Below are 22,624 nucleotides of genomic sequence, written 5' to 3'. Positions count from 1 at the left end.
ATGCACCTTGCCACGTCTACCAATAGGGGAGGTCCACCTCCCCTTTCACCCAATCCTAGCTTATCAGGTCTCATCAGGACTGGCTACAATGTCCTTCTCTGTGTCCTGGCAAGGCTGCTCCTCCCTCAGGGGGGGGTGGTCAAAGAGCCAGCCACTGAGTTCTTCTCAGAGACAGTCCCTCTTCCCCTTACTAGGGAACCCACTTAGATACTGAGTTCCCAAGGGCTACATCTGTGCAGGGGTTCTAAGTTATCTCCAAGCATGATACTTAGTCTCAGAAAAGACACCTGAGCCCAGATTTCTTGGTTCTGTTGCTCTCCTTGTAGATCTCCTGTACTCTCCAGGTCTTACTAACTACCTCTTTTTTTACATGATTCCCCTGCACGCTGCCCAAAATTTGGTTATGAGTCTCAGCATCTGCTTTGATACACTGCTAGGGAGAGTCTTTCAGAGGCCCTCTGTTGTAGGCTCCTGTCCTGTTTCTTGTTTTCTCCTTCTTCCAATGTCCTTCCCCTTTGTCTTTCTAAGTGGGGATTGATCCTCTTACCCTGGGTCCTCCTCCTTATTTAGCTTCTTAAGGTGTACAGATTTTAATGTGTTTATCCTGTCTTATAGGAGACCCCTTTTTAAATGCATAAGAGACAGGCTGATCAAAAGAATTGACTTTTGATAAATGTTTATCAAAACATTCATGGAATTACAGATTATATCCTTTAAACTTATACATTTAGGGATAGGTATGATCTTTTTTAATAGAATATAAATGCCACAGAAACTAACCCCAAGTATCAACAGGTAAGACTATAAAAAGAAAAAAAAATAGTTTATTACAGAAAAGGAAAAAATCAACAGAGCAGACAGTCTACAGCATGGGAGAAAATCATTACCAGCTACATTTCAAACAAAGGGCTAATATACAAAATTCACAAAGAATTTAAGAAGTTAAATACCAAGGAAATAAAACTGACAATCAATGAATGGGCAAGTGAACTGAATAGATACACACACACACACACACACACACACACACACAGAGAGAGAGAGAGAGAGAGAGAGAGAAAGAAAATCAAATGACTAATAACTATTTTTTTGTTTTTTTGTTTTGTCTTTTATTTTATTTTATTTATTTAACTTTTATTACTTACATTTTCTTCATTTTGTATCCCCCCATAAGCCCCTCCCTCCTCCCCTCCCGGTCCCACCCTCTCCCCCCCTTCTGTGTGCTTGCCCCTCCCCATGTCCACTGATTGGGGAGGTCCTCCTCTCCTTCTTTCTGATCTTAGTCTATCAGTTCTCATCAGAAGTGGCTGCATTGTCAGCGTTCTAGGTTATCTCCATGAATAGTCCTTGGTTGGAGTATGAGTCTCTGGGAAGTTCCCTGTGTTCAAATTTTCTTGTTCTGTTACTCTCCTTGTGGAGTTCCTGTCCTCTCCAGCTCTTACTATTTCCCACTTCTTACATAAAATTCCATTCACTCTGCCCGTCAGTTGGCCATCAGGCTCAGCATCTGCTTTTACAGTCTGCATGGCAGAGGCTTTCAGAGGTCCTCTGTGACAGGTTCCGAGGTTGTTTCCTGTTTTTTTTTCCTTCTGGCTTTCAGAGGCCCTCTGTAGCAGGTTCCTAGGTTGTTTCCTGTTTTCTTTTTCTTCTGCTGTCCATCCTCTTTGCCTTTCAGGATGGGGATTAAACATTTTAATTAGGGTCCTCTCTTTTGCTTAGTATGTTTAGATGTACAGATTTTAGTGGGTTTATTCTATGTTGTATGTTTATATGAGTGAGTATATACTGTGTGTGTCTTTTTGCTTCTGGGACAACTCACTCAGGATGATCCTTTCCAGGTCCCAGCATTTACCTGCAAATTTCATGATTTCCTTATTTTTCATTGCTGAGTAATATTCCATTGTATAGATGTACCTCAGTTTCTGCATCCATTCTTCAGTTGAGGAGCATCTGGGCTGTTTCCAGCTTCTGGCTATTACAAATAAAGCTGCTACAAACATGGTTGAGCAAATGTCCTTTTTGTGTACTTGAGCCTCTTTTGGGTATATGCCTAGGAGTGGTATGGCTGGATCTTGAGGAAACGCTATTCCTAGTTGTCTGAGAAAGTGCCAGATTGATTTCCAGAGTGGTTGTACAAGTTTACACTCCCACCAGCAGTGGAGAAGAGTTCCCCTTTCTCCACAACCTCTCCAGCATGTGTTGTCACTTGAGTTTTTTATCTTGGCCAATCTGATGGGTGTAAGGTGAAATCTCAAGGTTGTTTTGATTTGCATTTCCCTAATGGCTAATAAGGTTGAGTGCTTCTCTGCCATTTGATATTCCTCTACAGAGAATTCTCTGTTTAGCTCTGTTCCCCATTTTTTAAGTGGATTACTTGGTTTGCTGCTTTTCAGCTTCTTTAGTTATTTATATATACTGGTTATGAGTCCTCTGTCAGATAAAGGGTTGGTGAAGATTCTTTCCCAATCTGTAGGCAGTCGCTTTGTTTTGATGACTGTGTCCTTTGCTTTACAGAAGCTTTTCAATTTCATGAGATCCCATTTATTGATTGTTGCTCTTAGAGCCTGTGCTGTTGGTGTTCTATTCAGGAAGTTTTCTCCTGTACCAATGAGTTCTAGGGTATTCCCTACTTTTTTTTCTAGCTGATTTAATGTGTCTGGTTTTATGTTGAGGTCTTTGATCCACTTAGACTTCAGTTTTGTGCAGGGTGATAAGTATGGATCTATTTTCATTTTTCTACATGTAGACATCCAGTTGGACCAGCACCATTTGTTGAAGATGCTATCTTTTTTCCATTGTATGGTTTTGGCATCTTTGTCAAAAATCAGGTGTCCATAAGTGTGTGGGTTTATTTCTGGGTCTTCTGTTCAGTTCCATTGATCCACCATTCTGTTTCTATGCCAGTACCATGTAGTTTTTATAACTGTTGCTCTATAGTACAGCTTGAGATCAGGGATGGAGATACCTCCAAAAGATCTTTTATTGTAGAGGATTGTTTTAGCAATTCTTGGTTTCTTCTTATTCCATACGAAGTTGAGAATTTTTCTTTCCAGTTCTGTAAAGAATTGTGTTGGCAATTTGATTGGAATTGCATTAAATCTGTAGATTGCTTTTGGTAAGATGGCCATTTTTACTATGTTAATCCTGCCAAGCCATGAGCATGGGAGATCTTTCCATCTTCTCATATCTTCTTCTAATTCTTTCTTCAGAGACTTGAAATTTTTTTCAGACAAGTCTTTGACTTGCCTGGTCAGGGTTACACCAAGGTACTTTATGTCGTTTGTGGCTATTGTGAAGGGTGTTGTTTCTCTAATTTCTTTCTTAGCCCTTTTGTCTTTTGTATACAGGAGTGCTACTGATATTTTTGAGTTAATTTTGTATCCGGCCACTTTACCACTTTGTTTATCAGCTGTAGGAGTTCCCTGGTAGAGTTTTAGTCATCAAGAGATTAGAAATAAAAACTGCTTTGAAATACTACCTCATTTCAGTCAGAATGACTATCAACAAATCTGACAATAAATGTTTGAAGATGATGTGGAGGAGAAGGGGTCACCTTTATTCACTGTTTTACAGAGGTGCAAATTAATGCAGACATTGTAGAAATAAGTTTGGTGATTTCTCTAAAACTTAAAATTAGAAGTACCATATGACCCTCCTATTTCACTCTTGGACCTACACCCTAACCTAATCCATTAGGAGTCTAGGATTAGACATAGTTCATGCTCTGAGGGAATAAGGATAGACTGATGCAAAAAATAAAATATTTGACTCTTAAGCAGCTTTATTTGGGGGTACATCAGTGCTTTCCAAGTCTTCATCTTTTCTTCCTTAACACAGCCATGGTCTATGTTGTGTTTCCTATACTGCTACCTTCACCATGGAATGGTCTTCATATGCCTGGGTCTCTAGATGAATTGACATTGACATTAAGATGAGATACTAAACAGTTTTCATCAAGCTAAAGAGGATAAAATTTTGAAGAGTAATATGCCAACTTCACTTCATAAGAACTATGAGAACTGATGAGAGAGCACAGCATTTGGAGACATTAGTTGGAGCAGTATCCATATAGCACTGATAGCAGAGGGTCTCCCAAAGATTAATCTTAAACCCACCTCCTTGTACACACCAATGAGTATTTATTTACATATATGTGCACATGCAGCATGTATGTAACATGAGATCCTGGAACCCTGGCTACTCTACAGTACCCAGCATTCCCCAGGTTTCCTTCCCTCTTATCAGACTGTTCACCTCTACTTTCCAACAAGTTTGTTCCAAAACCTGGTTCAGTACTCAGCTTCCTGACTCCTCTATTTAGAATGAATGTTTCACTACATCCCTAGACATTCTCTATGGTCTTCATTACCTCAGATCTTCAACTGCCACACTGTGCTTACATGTGGCTTTGACTAGTTCTTGGTTTCCCTGGGAGATCTCCAGAACTTCCAAGGCAGCCCTTTCTAGATGTTCTGCACCTTTTCCAAACCTGTTGCAAATGAAAACACCAGCAACATTCCATGTATCCTTCACAGGTCCAGGCTTTGCAAAGACTAGACTCCTTTACAAATACAGACATTCTCCTTAACCACTGGGAATGTCAGTAGGGTACAGTTCCTGGCAGTAGGCAAGTCTTTCTTTCTGGACCTAACTATACCATTGGAGATACTGACACACGGTTGAGCAGATAGATAACACTAGTGACGACAAATCCTACTGAATATTTCCGGTTCTTCTCTCCAACCAAATTGATAAAGGAGCTAACTATGCTGCCCAATTATAGATCATTAAGTATAATTTTTGTGACAGGTCAATTATTTTTGGCATATAACAGAAGAAGAGCTTTTAAAAATTGAATGGAATAGTGTAGGCATAAGAAAACCCTTTTATTTCACCCCTGCCTGTACGACCAGAGAAATTTTTTTTGTACTTGTATCTGATAAAAATTAAAGTTATAAATTGAATTTATGCTGAACTCTGCTTCATTTTAGCAACAAGGACTCCAGACATTTCTGAGCAATCAGTGGGGGAGAAAAAGCCTCATTTGATTCATTATAAGATTCATTTGCAGTATTCTATGATTTTGTTTAATAAATGTCAACCTTTTAAAATGTTTGTGTAGCTGGGGATGTAGCCCCGTGGTAGAATGCTGCTTGTCTAAAATATACAAGACACTGAACTTGATGTCTAACATCAAGGTTTCGGAAAAAGAGATATTTATGCTGTTTTCTTTGACTACTAATCATTGTGGCAATAACTCAGTATACACAAACACACACACACACACACACACACACACACACACTCACAAAAGAATTTAATAGTCTTACCTCACAGTGAAAAAAATAAAAAAAAAACTTATCTTTTACTTATGGATATATTTTGTACAGAAATATACAGAAAATGTTGAAATACATCTTTAGCAAAAAGTACATTCAGTTAAGATAAGATTTTATTAGACTATGAAATGGAAATTAATTCAAGGAGGGAGAAATGTGTTCTAAAGCGCTGCCTATTAGAGGAGGGATTTTTTTGTTCATTTTTCTATGGAGGGTGCTATGAGTGGCATTTTGAGTCTTTGGATTACAGTGTTTTAATTAATGAAGCATTTATATGAAACCGTTAATGTTTACAGTACCGCTGAACTGTAGTAACCCACTGTAATCACTTGAATTCATGGCTGTAATTTTCAATGTTACTTTAAAAAGGGAAGAGAAGCGTGGTGGCTTAGTTCCTCAGAAGACAGAGAAAAACACACTGAACTGCATCACGTGGCTCTGCATCGCCACATCAGAAGCATTTACCCTATATTCCCTTTGTTCCCAGTATGTGTAGCACAGACAACTGAGACCCTGGGTTGAGATGAAGGACAAACATCACTTGCTGATTCTGAGCCACAAGGCTCAGTGTGGGTCATATAAGTATTTTGTCTTTTTCATCTAGGCCATATAAATTAGGTAAAGTCAACACTTGAGGACTCTCCTTTCTTGATGACTAGTGAAAATAAGGAGTATGATAAGAGGTTTTTTTCCTTCACTGATCAAAACAACAATAAAAGATGAATCCATTGTAAGTACAGACTCTCATTGGCTGGGATTTCACCTTGAGGAACAGAAGGGAATTTGAAGTTTTAGAAGTGGAAACGGGTTTACTACGTCTGACCTACAAGCATTCTGCCTCGTCAACACCATAAGGTGTTGAGTATCACTCAGTGGTTCCCTTCCTTAGCCTGTGGCCAACTGGAAGTTGCTACTCAGTGTTGCTATGCAACATCAAATGAGTGTCTTGGATCACGCAGGGACCCCAACAGTGATCTACATTCAAAATGTCATTGTAAATGAATGTTTGTCGTTTTTACACCGTACTAGATTTAAGACTTTTTAAGCTGAATCTTCATAGATCAGGGATTGTCTGTTTGAAGAGACTGATGTTTAGGTTTTGGCATTTTTCCCCTGATGACCTTGTGAAAGACATATATAAATGAACTAGAGGGATTAGAGTAGTTGACTAACTTAAACCACTACTTAGTAGCCCTTAGAATTAAATTCTTACACTTGAGCTAGAAAAGTTTCCATAGTCCCTATGAGGATTCTGTTGCATTCAAAGCATAGGGTAACATACTTTAAGCAGACAGGGGAAGAATTAGTTTCAAAGACTGCTCATCTGGAAGGGAACTTAATACAGAATTTATATTAGATGCTTCCACTAAAGACAAAATGTATTTTCACATTTCCAAATACTTTGCTTTTGAGTTCAAAAGACATATCTTTAGAGAAAAGTAAATTTGCCATCATATTAATTAACTTAAAAATAATGGCTGAATTTCTTTGAAAAGGCTCTCTCTCTCTCATATGTGTACACACACACACACACACACACGCACACTCCCACAGGAAGGATGAAGATGATGCTATACATTCTTAAGATGCAGAACTAGTTACCAGGCAACAGTGAATGAGTGTTTGCTATGTCTTGATTTGAGATTTCAAAGAGCATTCTGGGCCTATCAGAGATTTTAGTGAGATATTAGTGATTATCAGGACCAACTTGTACTTATTTTACAGACTGTGAAAGGAGCATTCAGAGTTCACAGTAGGACTTGAGCTGGAGGGTGGGCTTCAGACTCTGAGTTCAGTTCTGTTGGAATTCTGGTGTGAGGGTTGGAAACTACATGTAGAAAGGGGAGGGCAAAAAGACGCTTCACAGCCAGTACAACTTCAGCTTCTCTTCTGTTTACAACTGATAGAGAAGAAAGCCTTCAACCAGTATGCCATTTAGGAATTACCAAATATATTTTTAGTAAATTTACAAAATATTTTATAAAATTTTATATAAAATATATGTTAATATAAAACTGTGTATAAGGTTCATGGGATTAACTTTTGGAGCTAGTCAGAAAAAAAGAAACTTAGGTGGGTAATCATGGCTTGTGGCATCTGAGTCAAACAAAATATTCTCCAACTGGCTCAAATGATCAGAAATTACCTGACAAGTGATGCCAGTGGCCTCAGAGGGACATTTTTACCTCTCTAAAAATCTGTACTTCTTTGCTTCTCAAGAGGAGATCCACAAAACTGTTCATATAGCCTCTGCAGATGTGGTCCTTCCTTAGCTATAGCTCTGCCTACCCTGCAGTCTGAACAAGATTAGTTATCACTGACCTGCCCAGGCCTGGCACCCATGACTCCCAGCTCCTTTCAGCACTTGTACAGTTACTATTTTAATTACCATGTGACTTCTCTTAGGAAACTCAGATAAAGCCCTAAGAGGTTTTTCTCATCTGCACCTGGTTGGCTCTGTCTACATTCCCTCCAGGCATAGATGGTATGATATGACTCTGTCCTAGCTACAGCATGTAAGAGCATCACCCAAGGAAAATGGAGAGATTGTCTAGGCAAAAGAGGAACTTTGGCCTTAGCACTCAATATGATATGTTTTTAAAGGGCTTAACATGCAAGTCTTGAATAGAGATATGTCCACATGGGATGCCTCCGACTCTCCTGGGGATCCAGGAGCCAGGGAAACCTCTTTGTCCTAGGCAATCACACTTCCTATAGGGCCAACTGAGAAGTGACTGTCAGAGCAGCAGTAGTAACTACTGCAGAGATGAAAGAGGGGACACACAGCACTGAATATTTATGTGTCACCTCCTACATGCAAAGCCCTTCTCAGTCCAGCCTCCCTCACTTTGCCTGTAGAAGTTAATGACAGTTGTCATTCACCACAGTATGACTGTAGATGTCTGCCTGTCTCCTCATAAACTAAGTTGGCTTGAAAACCATGGTTCCCGCAGAAGGCATCTGAAAGACTCTACCTAGCAGTGTTTCAAAGTAGATGCTAAGACTCATAAACAAACCTTCGGCAGAGTACAAGGAATCATATGAAAGAAGGGGAGTTAGTATGATGTGGAAAGGATAGGAGCTCCACAAGGACCAAATATATCTGGGCACAGGGTCTTTTCTGATACTGATACTCAACCAAAGACCATGAGTGGATATAACCTAGAACTTCTGCTTGGATGTGGCCTGAGGTACCTCAGTAACCAATTGGTTTCCCATAGTAAGGGGAACAGGGACTATTTCTGACAGGAACTCAATGGCAGGCTCTTTGACCTTCCCACCTCCCAAGGGAGGAGCAGTCCTGTTAGGCCACAGAGGAGGACTTTGCAGCCAGTCCTGAAGATACCTGATAAAACAGGGTCAGATGAAAGGGGAAGAGGTCCTCCCCTATCAGTGGACTTGGAAAGGGGCAAGGAGGAGACCAGGGAGGGAGGGAGGGTTTGGGAGGGAATGAGGGAGCAGGATACACCTGGGATACAGTTAACAAAATGTAACTAATAAGAAAAAAAAATATTTATTTCTTATCAGTCACAAGTAAATGGTGGGACAGATGTTAGAAATACAACAAAATTTCAAAATAAGAAGTAAAAAACAAAAAAACAAAAAACCAAACAAACAAAAAAAAAAAACCAAACAAGAAAACCATGGTCCCAGGTCCCAGTAATAAAGCCTGCTCCACCCCAGCAGCCACCTGGCAGTAGCGATCTGATAATGACACAGGCACCTTGCAGCACTGTGAGGAGCCAAGAAACAAATCTGTTAGTTTTAATTCAAGACTTTAGGCTTTGTTTTTCATGGTTACAAGCTGTTCGTATTCAGCATAGAAAAGTAATTATTGAATTTAATTGACCTGTGATTTAGTTGCTGTTCTATTACTGTGAAGAGACACCATTACCAAGGAAGCTCATAAAAGAAAGAATTTTATTGAAGGGTTGCTTATCATTTCAGAGGGTTGGTTCATTTGCATCATGGTGGGGAGCATAGTGTCAGGCAAGCAGACATGACACTAGAACAATAGTTGAGAGCTTTTATCTGACGCATAGGCTGCAGGCAGAGGGAGACTGGGTCTAGTGTGGGCTCTTCAAACCTCAAAGTCTACCCCAGTGTCACACCTTCTCCAACAAGACCATGCCTCTTGAGCCTTTCCAACTCCACCAACCGGGACTGAAAGATTCAAATAAATGGGCCTATGGGGACCATTCTCATTCAAACCACAACAACCTGTTTGTTTAGTGATGGTAGCAAAAGTCAAGGCAAGACATGCTCCAAAAATTAGCCCCATCCACACCCACGAAAATAATCCCAGTTGCATTCAGTTGGCCACAAGCAAACAGGAGGAATGTGGAGGTTGGGAAGAAGGGGTTCACCAGGAGTGGGAGGAGACTGAAAGTGGGAGGGGTATGAAAGAGGGTAGTGGAAAGTTCAAATGATCAAAATACATGTATGAAGTTGTCAGGTAAGAAAACAACTTAAAAATCATAATGTGAGAATGCATGGAGAGGACCTAAAATCCCAGCTCAGATGATGCCCATAGACTCAGGCTCCAAGTGGGTTCCCTAATAAGGGAAACAGGGGCTTCCTCTGGCATGAACTCAGTGATCACTGCTGATCATCACCTCTCCCTGGGGGGTGAGGGTGCAGCCTTGCCAGACCACCACAACCAGTCCTGATGAGACCTGATAGGCTAAGACACATGGAAGGGGAGGAAAACTTCACCTTTCAGTGGACTAAAGGAGGGGCATAGGGGAAGAAGAGGGAAGGAGTGTAGGATTGGGAGGAGACAAGGGAAGGGGGCACACCTGGGATACAAACCAAATAAATTGTAATAAATGATAAAAAAAATCTCAATGGGGACTGAAGAAATAGTTCAGGTAATAGTCAGTGAAATTTTCTTATACAAGCATAAGGACCTGAGTTTGATTTGTAGAGCCAAGTAGAGCAACAAGAAAGTCAAGGGACGAAAGAAACGAATGGCAGCCAGCAGACTGCTGGCTGCCACCCTGGAGTCTGATAATGTGGCTTCAAGGCATCAGAGCTCCGAATGGGGATTGAACTCTGGAATGAGTACCATGAGTGCTGACTCAAAGGCTGTATGTGAGACTAGAGAAGCATCTCAAAGCTTGTCAGGCTATGTGTATCCGTGTGCATTAATTACTTTTCTCATGTCTGTGGTAAAATTCTTGAAAAACAGAAGGGAGGAAGAGTTTGTTTTGGCTTACAGTTCTAGGCTACAGCCATTGTGGTTGGGAAGGCATGAGAGTGTAGCATGGGTTACCTGATCAGAACTCAGGAAATAGAAATGAGTGTTGGTGTCCAGCTTACTATTTTATTAGCCAATCCAGGCCCACAGAATGGTGTTCCCCACACTTATGGTGGGTCTTCCCACCTCAGTTATTCCAATTATCCCAATCTAGGAATTCCTTCACACACATGTCCTAAGGTTTGTCTCCTAGGTGATATGAGCCCTGATCAACTTGACATTAGCCATCACATACAGGTAGTGTCTTTTCTGTCAAGTTTTGCAGCTGGGCATAGTGGTGCATGACTGTAATCCCAACATTGAAGAGGCAGAGGCAGGAGGATGCTGAGCTACAGGATAGTCTGAAAGAAACTCGGAGAAACAACTCTTCAGCAGTTCGCTGAAATTACGTGCATTGCCTTCTGCATTTGTGCCTGTCCCAACCCCCTCTCTGTAGTTCTCTGTTTGCTTTGAGCTCTTTTTGTGAATTTTGTATTCTTACAACTGTTCAATTGGAATGTTTTTTATTGTTCAAGATCTCACATAAAACAACACATGAAGGGGTCTCCTCCTAGTGTATTAATTACATGCTGTTAGTTGCTGTTGAGATGGAATGTCTAGAGATGACATGCAGTGTGGTTCATATGAGTCCACAGTAATATCATTGTGGAGTGTGCACTTGTACACATCACAAATCCAGGGGCTACTTATGCGGAGAAGAGAGACTTTGAAATACAGTACATGGTTCTAGCCTCAAACCTTAGGATCTAGAATCTATATCTACTGACTCAACTGCAACTTAAGCATACAACTAGTCTAGAGCAGCGGACTTCTATCCTGCAAACTCTGGCTTTGCACATAAAGCTGAAACTGGGGAAGAGAAAAGGTGACCATTGATGCTGAACATGTCTTCAGTGAACAGGATGACTAGTATTCTTTATAAGGTCTCACTGGAGACGAACTCTAAAATTAGTAGAAAATCACACACAGTTCTACACACTAACCCCCTGTGGGCATCAACCACTGGCACTTGCGTTCTGATACTTTTTAATTTTACCTTCCCTTCCAAACTCATCTCTTACATAAAAAAAAAAAAAATTACATTGTTTCAAATATAGAGCTCATCTCTTACTTAAAAAACAAATTACAATGTTTCAGTATAAAAATTAGGACAGGTCCAATTGTTGATGAAGAATGTCATTAATATGTAGACCACACTTCCAGCATCATTCTATGAGGATGATGCTCAGAAGTTCCCATTCCAGAATGGTCTTTTTCTGTTTATTCTTAATGTTTTCATTTGCTTGTTTGTTTTTAAAAGTTGTGTTTATATTTTTGAAATTATAAGCCATTTCTCCCTTTCCTTTCCTCCCTCCAAACCCTTTTATATAGCCCCTCCTTGTTCTTTTTCAAGTTCGTGGGACCATTTTTTCATTAATTGTAATATACATATGTGTGTGTATATATATATGTATATATATATATATATATATATATATATATATATATATATATGAAGTCATTTTAATTCAGGAGTCAGAATGCAAACAATTGCCTTCATTATCACTAGTTTTAATAGTTAATCACTATAATTGCCTAGAGGATGCATGTTTAAAGGGCTAATTAAGGGTTTGAAAATGTAGCACCTCGGTGGGGCACTTGCCTAGCTTGTGCAATACTCTAGTAAAATCCCCATCACCACCAAGGTAGATAAACAGAAGGCTAACCACTCAAGTGCCCAGTTTTTTTAGGGGAAAGTTTGCATTCAATTATGTATACACATAAGGCTCCTTGAAAGTTCAAATGTTTCCAGAGAATGCTATTGGTTTGCCAGAGGGTCTTCATTATTTGTAAATCCCTGAATCATGAATTTCAGAGCCAAAGGGATGGTGCCCTAGTTAGGCAGCATGACACCCCTGGGTGGCTTTTGTTGACCTGTCTTTGTATGTCCTCTCCAGTGAGTCTGCCTCTGGGGCCTGGCAGCCACTACAGCATGGGTGGAGTCTCACAGGTTCCACTGGAGGCTGAGGAGACAGCATCTGTGGGCAGCTGTTTTGCATCAGAGGATACAACCGAGGACTCAGGGGTGATGAGCTCTCCCTCAGATGTTATCTCTCTGGACTCACAACAAGACAGCATGAGATCCAAGGATAAATGGTCCACTGACCAAGAGGACTGCAGTGACCAGGACCTGGCTGGAACTCCAGAACTGGGTCCCCAAAAGAGCCCGTCATGGGGGAAAAATAGCTCTGGGAATTTAATTCTCAGGTGAGTCATGGGATGAATAGCTGACAGTAGTCACCTAACTCACCTCCTTGTTTTCAATGACAGAATTGTTTGTCGGGTGATCACCAAATAATGATCATTGATATCTGAGTGCCAGGTACTTTCCACAGATTTGTCCCCACCCTAATTTGCAGCTTTTTTACTCCAGTCCTGTCTTCATGATGTGTGTAGACATGAAGATGCTTGCAAGCAATGCGTTAGAATGCTTAGTGAACCTTGACACAGGATCCAAAAGCACTATAATTGTGGTATACTTCCTATTCAATTTAAAAAGTCATCCTTGATATATTGTCCAAATGTGTATCTTTTTGCACATTAATATTAAACCAGGTTGTTCCAGGTTTTCAGGACTGGAAATGATAAGCAAATTACATGTATGTTTCTGTCTAATATAGAGTTTCCCATGGGGAAAATTAGACTACCACAAAAATTCATCAACTACATGGAATATCAACAAATAGATTCTGTGTCCGTGGCACCCTCTCATCCTACTTCTACACAAGTGTTTGTGGTCAGTAGACATTCTAAGCTTTGCTGATCCCGTGGGTATTGAATGGTATCACAAGTGTATTTAATTTACAGTCTCTGGATAAGTAAAGATAACCATATAATATGTTTAATACCAATTTCATCTTCTATGAATTATTTCTGTATACTTTATCCTTTAAATGTATATTTTGCCATTTCTAAATTAGTAACTTCTTCAGTGGCTATCTGACCATGAGGAGTCTCTAAATCTGCAGCTTGAATTTAACTTTGTTATATTAAATTGTACAATAATATCCTTAGGTCTTATGGTTGAATGTATTTGTGCCTTCCAAATATACGCAGTTCCTGCATATTTAAGAGATCATTCTTATTACCTTAAGGACTAAATTGGCTAAGATGCTATTGCTTTCTCACATCAGGGTGCTCCTCTATCTGTGGCTCATTTTTAGGCATAATGTGAAAAGAGTTTTTTGGGGTTTTTTTTGGTTTTTTTTTTTTTAAACTGGGATCTACTTCTTCTCTGGATTGATGACAAGTTTCAGTAGCTGCATTGCTCTGTGTAAACCTCTCTGCACAGTACTGGTCCCTATCACCTTCCTTTATCCAACCTTGTTCACCTTGTCAGCCGAGTAAGGAAGAAAAATATCTCTGATCTCTAGGCATGGCTGAGACACTAAGTTATCCCCTCAAGAGATAACCCCAGGTCTCTCCTTTTATGAAATGAAAACTATATGTTGGAACAGATTTTTTTTCAGAAATTATCTCAAATGAAAAAGTCACACATTCTCAGACCAAGTTATATCATGCATTACCAAATATGCAGTGCAGAACATTGCGATTGTAGGTAATGTCTGTAGTGTAAGAAGGGATCGAAACACAGGTGCTAAATCTGGCAAGGGTGAGGCCAAGGGTCATTAGAGCAGAGAGTGAGGGTGGAGAGCTTGTAGGCTTCACCGGATATCAGCAGCCCTTTTCTGGACATCTAATTCTCACCTGGCAAGTAGGTGACAGACCTTATATGGACAGTGTCTGAAGTGTGCCAGAAATCTAGATTTGTATGTCACATCTCACAAATTTAAAATGCTGTTAACAAAAACCTAAGTAACCATGGCCATACTAAACAGATTTGAAGGTCATGGTGGCCAGTATTCGGGTATGCCCTTAACTAATGATATTGGGGTACCTTCACTATTATATTACTCCCAGAGACACATTTTTACCCTCAATGCCCATCTATAAACTTTCAAATATAGATACAGCTATTCAGATAGTTCCTGTACTATAGCACTTCAAATAATTCTGTGCAGAAATATATTAGGGAAGCCATGATAATCTCCCTTTAGCCGCAGGGGGCTATGAGAAGATCTTGAGGACTTTGCAGACAAGGACACCAGTTAAACATTCCTTAAAAGAGGCCTCCATGTGATCTTAGGATGAATGCTCCCCCAAGCATTGTTTGAGAACCCTGCTCACTGCTTCCTTCCTGCCGGGGTTCAGTTGCATGAACCTGTGCCTGGGGAGAAAGTGAGTCTCTCAATGAAAGTAGTGACTTTGGGGCTGCAAGGTTCACTCAGTGGTTAAGATCACTTGTTGATCTTGCAGAGAACACAGTTTCACTTCCCAGAACTCACATGGTGGCTAGCAACTATCTGTAACTATGGTGTAAGGGATCCAGCACCCTCTTCTCACCTCTGCAGGCACCAGGCATGCTCAGGCAGCCAAAACACTTATAAAATCAACTCCTTGAAAAGAGTGATGAGTTTTGTGTTCACATCCACAGAATATGACACTGAAAACTTGGGTTGTAATAAGGCAGAGAAGGTGAAGGCAGGATTGGGGTTCAGGCAAATGGTAGGAGGTGACCTCTCATCAGAATGCAGGTGGAGAATGGTGAAGTAGGCATCTTTCAGGTATCCAAGCTGTGAATGATCAGTTAGGGAGATTACAGCCCATCCCAGAAGACTAGTGGCCATAATCAAGTTAGCATTGTGAGGGAACAGAACTTAGGAGAGTGGCCTTAATCTTGGCCATTTATACACACACACACACACACACACACACACACAAAAGAGTGATATCCATATTCAGGAAATAGTGATTGACACCAATGATAAGGAATAAGCTTCCTGACAACCTCCTAGGGAGAGCATGTGCAATGTTCTTCCCCTTGCAGCACTTTTCTTATACTGTGCCCCAAGTATGTGCCCCACAGGCATGACCTCTGTTCTGGGTAGCTAATGTTTTATCTCTCATTCCAAACCCCTGGTTCTACCCGGAATGATTCCAATCCAATATCTAGTTTCTGCAACTCATCTTAAGATGGCTATTTGTGCCCCAAAGGGGTTTATCCTGTGAGGTATAATCATGGTATGAGACCAGGCTATGTTGTGTCCCTCTCTTGAATGCGAGACCTTAGGAGCTTGGGGAAATCATAAGTTACCCTTTGCCATAACAAGCAAGATCAGGGCTCTAGGAGTAGAGTTGATTCTAGTAAGTTGTCATACATGAACTCAACATGCAGAACATCTCCAGTGTAAGGATTACTCATGGCTTTTAAATTTTCCTAGCATGAGATCTTCAGTTGCCACACCTCCACTATGCAGGAAGTCACAAAATGCTGTGTGAAAATCATGTAAAGATGAATCATGACCCATAAAGCCCAGAAGCCCTGGTTTTCTCAGCTGTCTCCTTTCTTTTGTCTTCACATCTTGAAATCATCTGTATTTAGAGATATAGGACTGCCTGGGTTTTCATGTTCAAAACTTGGACACAAATACTGTTTTCTCTCAAGCACCTGTCCAAGAATAGTATGAGAGTTACCCTCTGTTACTAGCTATCTTTTTCTACTGTGCGGTCAGCTGGTAGAGTTGTGGCTCTGATTGGTATGGCTGTGGTTAGAGACTTAGCTCATTGCCACTATGCCTGCTTCTTCGTTGCTATTTATGTAAATGTGTACCACCCAGTGTCCCTAGAGTCTAGGCTTTAAGTTTAAGAACCTCAATAGTAAAACTCTGTCTTCTAAAAAAATAAAGCAAATGAGAATGGTTGACCATAATTCCAGTGTATTGTATGTGGTACAGTATGAAAAGAGGATGCTTTTCCATCAGCTCATTTGATTAGATCCAGTTGCAGATTTATGCTGTCCTGAATTCAGACTTCACCTTGTAATTGAGACATCAGTTTTCCATTGTTTCCCTCTAAACTTGATACACAAAATAAACTGCCAAGAGGAATTCTGGCCAAAAAGGTACACACATACAAGTGAAGTATGCATCTGGTCGTGACCCTTTGTTCTGGAAACACTCAGGGGTAGCACTTCAGGCTTCACAAGTGGCTTTGTCCTGGGAATGGTTATAATTAATGCTGATTGAACTCACAAATCTCTTCCTGGCTTTTACCCCTATTCTTTTTAGTTGACTTGGGCCAACATTCCCTATTCTTAAAGAATAGCTTGACAAATAGCTGCAAAGTCACTTCTCTCTTCTATTTCTTTCTCAGTAAAATTGAGATATGTAGCACTCCCTCTTAGAATACCACCTGGCATATTGCCAGCCTTCAAAAGTGGCAACTGGTATTGTTATTAATATTGATTCTATTGCTGTCATTTACAATTCATGGAGAATAAGAGAAATAGGATTTGCTGGATAATCTTTATGACCATTTCCAGCTCTGCTTGCCTCCTCTTCAAACTATTACATCTTTGAATAGAAATAATAGGCAGACAGGGAGAAGCAGAATAGATATTGCCTCTCCCACTGTGAGAGGGCTAAGAGTGGGACCAGCAATGTGTCTAAAAAGTGAACCCCAGAATGATCTGGCTGTCATCGGGCAGTTTATCTGTCTATATATCAGCATCACAAAACTCTGAGTTCTAATGTTCCTTTGGGAGCATCACTTATGAAAGATGTTGTAAGATGAGACTAAGAGAGATGACCGCAGTGTAGATTTGGGTTTTCTTAACAGTTGGAGCCAAATGCAGAGCCTTCCAAAGTAGAAAAAACATTATAGCTTCTGGATCCCAAAAGACAGTAGAGAGAACAGTAGAGCCAGATAATGAGGAGTGCTGTGAAACACATTCTGCCAGACATGACACGGCCATGGTGCCCATGAGCTTACAACAGCCGCGGTTACCCACAAAGACCCACACAAAAAGGAGCCTGTCCACAATCCACCATGCTCAGAGGAGGGGTCATGAGGCCTCAGCCATCTCACAGTATCAGGGGCTTTTGACAAGCAATGGTTGCTACGGGAAGGGGAAATCACTTTACTCAGTGCTGTAACAACTAACACATTGCCTGCATTCTAATAAACAATCTCTCACCCATAGTCATACTAATTAAACTCCCTGGATCACAAATAACAGTCAAAACACAGGAAAGTGGAGGGGACTTTTTGGGAAGAGTAAGGGTTCAGCAGGACTGTGAAGAGAATGAGAGGAGGGGATGTAGTGAAAATGGTCAAAACGTTATATACATGTATGAAATTTTCAGAGTTTTTAAAAAATAGTGTTTGAGTAAAGAGAAGAAGTGCAGTTTCTTTGTCTCTCTGGGTGAAGAGACACCCCGTTCCACCCCCACCCACTGCCTCATTCTCCACCTGGCAATCCTTCATAGTCCCTCCTGGCCTCAGTTTCATAAGACATTCATTGCAGCATGAAAGAAATTCTTCCCTTCCTTGTCCACACGTGGATCCAAAGTAGCCTTGCATGTGGACTAAGGCTCCACAGTGACACGGGCCCTGAATTTCTATGTCATCTGGATCCCTAAACTAGAACTCCAGGAACTGTGGCCACCAAAGCTTCATAAGCCACTCACATAGTGCAGACCATAATACCTAGAGTCCTAGAAACTCTGTGACCACAGCACCGTTATAAGCAACACTGTGTAAAACCCTGAACATCCATATACATCAGCACTAGTAGCAGCAGGGATAGTTAGAAGCATGTCATTATTGTACAGTCCTCCCGAGTCATGTTAGAACACACAGGAATGTGGAGAGCCCTTGGGATAACACTCACTTGGCTTTGTGTGCAGGAGGCCCTGATTTGATCCTAAATACTGTAGAAAAATGTAGAGTTCTGCACTGTACTATATCCACTAGCCATATTAGCTGCTGAGCACCTGCCACAGGGCTGTTCAAGTTGAAATAGTTTGTGTGTGTAAAATACTGACCAAATCTAGTACCCAGGGAAGAAGTTTACTAATCATGTGTATTAATAAAGCTAAAACTAGAGGAATTAAAATTACCTTCAATTCTCTACTTTCAGATACAATTGCAAGAAGGTCTAAAATCCACATATGACCCCCAATGTATTAAACACTAGTGTTAGATTCTGAAGCCTTATCACTGGGGAATACTTACATCTGCAGTGAGGGGATCAAACAAATGCAACAGTCATCTACTTTCCCAGACTTCCTACTTCCAGGCTAATCATTTTGCAGTCACAGGGTTGCTGTGGTCCTTGGAAGCAAATTAAACTGCTCTCTGAAAACAACATGCTCTTCCTCTCAGATATTTTTCACAACTGTATACATTTCTTAAAAAAACTTGGGCAAATAAAAAACGGACTTAACTTAATGTGCTATGAATCGGAATCCTGCCACTCACTTTCTCTTTCTAAGAGCAAACAGAAAGACTCACCAAGATCCTCTTTGTCCTGGCCTTGAATAGATAGGACAATTCCCTGTTCTCGTCTGCCTGAAGCTACATACACAGTGCTGAGGCCAAGCTGGGCCAAAACTGCCACAGCTGGATGAGAGGCATACCCCCCATCTCCACCAAGTCCCAAAGGGCAGTGCACATGAGGCAGATGAGCCTCCCAAACAGATGGGTTTGAAAGTCCCCAGTGCTCTTTGCTTGTCCCTCATAGCATATGCAGCAGCAGCATGAACACTATCCCATTCTCTGCAGTCATCACCTCCAGTTCTGTGTGAGAAAACAGTCCTGGCTGTGTTTATTCAACATGTGCAGGCTGATAGCAAAATGCCCACTTAAGGTTTGTTTGCTTTCTGTTTTCTTGGTCTTCAGCCACAACAGACTGCCAATAAGAACTATATCTTAAGATTTGGTCATAGTTGGGGGTGGGGGAGGAAGCCTGAGAACAAAACATCCATGCACATTTGCTTTATGTCTGCAGATGGGTTACTTTCTGCCCACGAGGCACTATTCGGTGATATATATGCCTTGTGCTCTCCTGTAAGCCCACAAAAAGCTACCCTTCTAGCCCAGTGATTAAGTTCAGGTACGTTTCAAAGAGGAAGGGCAATACCATGCCATGCTCTTTGCAAAAATGGAGATGGGTGTGCAGGAAAAGCAAACACCACAAGATCCCTACCCCCAGAAATCTTAGATAGGAAAGTAAAATTGGAAAATTGCCATTGGCTTTGACCTTGGCTAAATAACCCTTCAGGCAAAAGCTCAGGCCCCAGAGAATGGCAATCCTTGAAGCTCATCATAAGTAGATCAAGCTGAAGAAGCAGTGAGCAGATCCATTGCTACCTTGTTTAGAGATTTCAGAGACCTGGCAGCTTTGTAAGACAGATAAGCCAAGGGCCTAGTACGGCTAGGGTGCAATAAGGCACCCAAGTTGGCAACTTCTGGTATATGTCTACTCCTCTTGCTGAATAAATATGACCCTAAGGACATAAATCACATCAGAGGGCCAGGGAGCAAGGCCAGGACCATGGGAGAACAGGGGTGTGGGGGCAGGGCCTAGGACTAGGTGCTAGCAGCAGGGAATGGGAGTTGGGGAGGGGGAAGCCTGTAAGTTTGTATGAGACAGTAAGAGGAAAGTGAGTGGTCAGGAAAAAACGACATGGGTAAAGGGGTAGCTTTAGTAATATAGAACCCTAATACTTGAGCAAGACATTTGTTCTGGAGGCAGAGAAGAAACTAGCTGAGAAAGCCCACACACCTAGGGCTAAGCTACTGGTGACTAGAGTAGTTGAGACTGATCCTGTGTGGTAGGAGTAAGAGGTAGGACCAAGACTGCTCTGAACTGACTGGAGCTTTGTCCCTGATGGCCAGTGAGACCTGGGACCTAGCAGTCTCTTGTAGGAAAGAAGGCATTGCATACTATCTATGTGAAGAAACGTTTAAACTCTTTTACAAGAAAAGATTGTTAACTAGAGTCTGAAATAGCATTTTAAATTTTGTAAATTAAGATGGTTTATCAGGCTTGGGAAATAGTTCAGTCAGTAAAGTGCTCAGCATATGAGCATGAAGAGCTGGGTTCAATCTCCATAACATATATTTAAAAAAAATGCCCAGGGTGATGGCATGTGTTTTTAATTCTAGCACAATGGAGGCAAAGACAGGAGAATTCTTGTAGCTCACTGGCCAGACAGTCTAGCCTAAATGGAGAACTCTAGAGAGAGGCCCTGTCTCAAAAATTTCCATACTCAGGCACATAAGAGCACCCAAATACATAAGCAGGCACTTTTAAAAAAAATTGCTTTATCATGCAAGGTACTTTAGAGTAAAGGTCTCTGTAATTTATCCTTTTCAGCAAAGTACACTGGCTCATTCCTGGCTCCCCATTGTCCACAGGCAGAGGTGGTGTTTATGTCATCACAGTTAGGCTATATATAGCTCCGTGTCTTGGTTGTTTTTGTTTTTGTTTTTGTTTTTCTCATGTACTGTGCTAGAAGCAGCATTAGTCAGTATTTCTCCATAGGCTCTCTGATTGTCATGGTTACTGATTGGACTGTCTCTCCACAGGCTCTCTGATGTCAGAGTTACTGATTTTATTGCCCTTTAAAATGTAGAGAGCTCTCCTTACTGTTGAAGATTTTAGATCTCCTCCCAGAATACAATGAACACTGCTGCATTTATATTTTTTCCTTCCTCTGAATTGTTTCCTTACAAAGATAAGGTGTTTGTTGATACATGCTTTTATATTGCTTTCTGCAGGTGTATGTGTTGTTTTCATTGCAGTTTAATCAGTTCAAAGTGATTTCTTTCCTAGTTTAACATTTATTAAAAAGCAGTAGAATTTAGTTTTAATTCTTACCAGTAATCTTCTCTTCAGTGTTTCCTGAGCGATAGAACTGTACATTTGAACAAAGACAAATACTTTGATGTAAAAGTATATACATTATACAGATTATATATAGCATGTTAACATAATATATAATGTATATATACAATTACACAAGTATATTATTTTCTTTGTCTGGACTTTAAGCATCCTATACTACAAGTATAAATCTAAAGGTGATCTGTTTTACATATCAAATGCCATTTTGCCTAGCAATTTCCATATTTTCCTCTGCCATAAATTCTACTGAATATTTGAATTTTTTTTATCACATTCCCTGAAAGAGAAACAGCTTTAGCAAACTGCACTGAAACAATTAAAGGCCAAAAGCAAAGCAGCGGGAAGGACAATCGAGCACCTCTTGTGGTCCTTATTAATTGGTCTACATGCACACACATCTCCAGCCAGTCTCTTTTGTCTAGCCTGTCAGAGGACATTAGCTGAGACTAATCCTGAAGCAACTTCCTGGCTCCCAAATGGACACAGTCACTAAGAAAGAAAGACTCATTTATTAGAATAAAATTTTTGCTGCGTAAGTGAGGGTTGCACAAGGCCCATTTCATGCATCATTATCTGGGCCTGATTAGCAGTGATGGAAATTGGTCCTCAATCTTAACAATCAGCGGAAAGGAGCCTTCAGCTCTCACTGAAGACGGACAATCGCCATAGACATGTCTGCATTTTCTGCACAATAGGAAAACGGAGGCAAAGGCCCTTGCAGAGGCAGCTTTCAAATTGTTTTGGCAGCAGTTGTCTCACATATGCCATTGTCCCTGTGACGCAAATAAATCATGACCTCGCTCTCCTGAGCAGCAGGATGACATATCTTAGGATGCCCTGTGCCACAGGGGGGCATATTGTCCCTCGTGACCCTAGACATGGCTAGGCCACCTGGTCAATGCAGCTGATCCTCACTCAGGCTTTGGAACAAGTGCACCTGTCTTTGAATGCTATGTGACCTTGCACATGTCAGTTGGTCTCTTTTTACAGTTTCCTATCTGAACAATGACAATAACAACACCACTTACCTTACAGATCATTTGTGAGGATTTTAATACAGTGACTTAAAAAACATTACAAACAAGTTCTATTCAGGGTCCAGGCAACAAAAGCTGTCTCCCTAGCACAAAGGCATGCCATGCTTCTGGAGCTCACTCTGACAAGAGAAGTGACAAGAGTGACAGAAAACATTATACCCACTGTATTATTGTAGTTTAAAAGAATCTGAAGATA

At 40.8% G+C, this 22,624-nt stretch overlaps 1 protein-coding gene across 9 annotated transcripts in view; it reads left to right on the top strand.

Moving 5' to 3' along the window:
* Positions 1-22,624, top strand: part of Cobl (cordon-bleu WH2 repeat protein) — a 245,682-nt gene that overhangs the window by 200,922 nt on the left and 22,136 nt on the right. For all 9 annotated transcript variants that reach the window (XM_060365689.1, XM_060365695.1, XM_060365688.1 and 6 more), the window contains one exon: positions 12,537-12,846. In XM_060365689.1, the coding sequence (XP_060221672.1) occupies positions 12,537-12,846 (310 nt within the window). The remainder of the gene's footprint in view (positions 1-12,536; positions 12,847-22,624) is intronic.

This window comes from Meriones unguiculatus, chromosome 12, assembly GCF_030254825.1.
Source record: "Meriones unguiculatus strain TT.TT164.6M chromosome 12, Bangor_MerUng_6.1, whole genome shotgun sequence".
Classification (NCBI taxonomy): domain Eukaryota; kingdom Metazoa; phylum Chordata; class Mammalia; order Rodentia; family Muridae; genus Meriones; species Meriones unguiculatus.
This window is presented reverse-complemented; position numbering and strand designations above follow the sequence as displayed.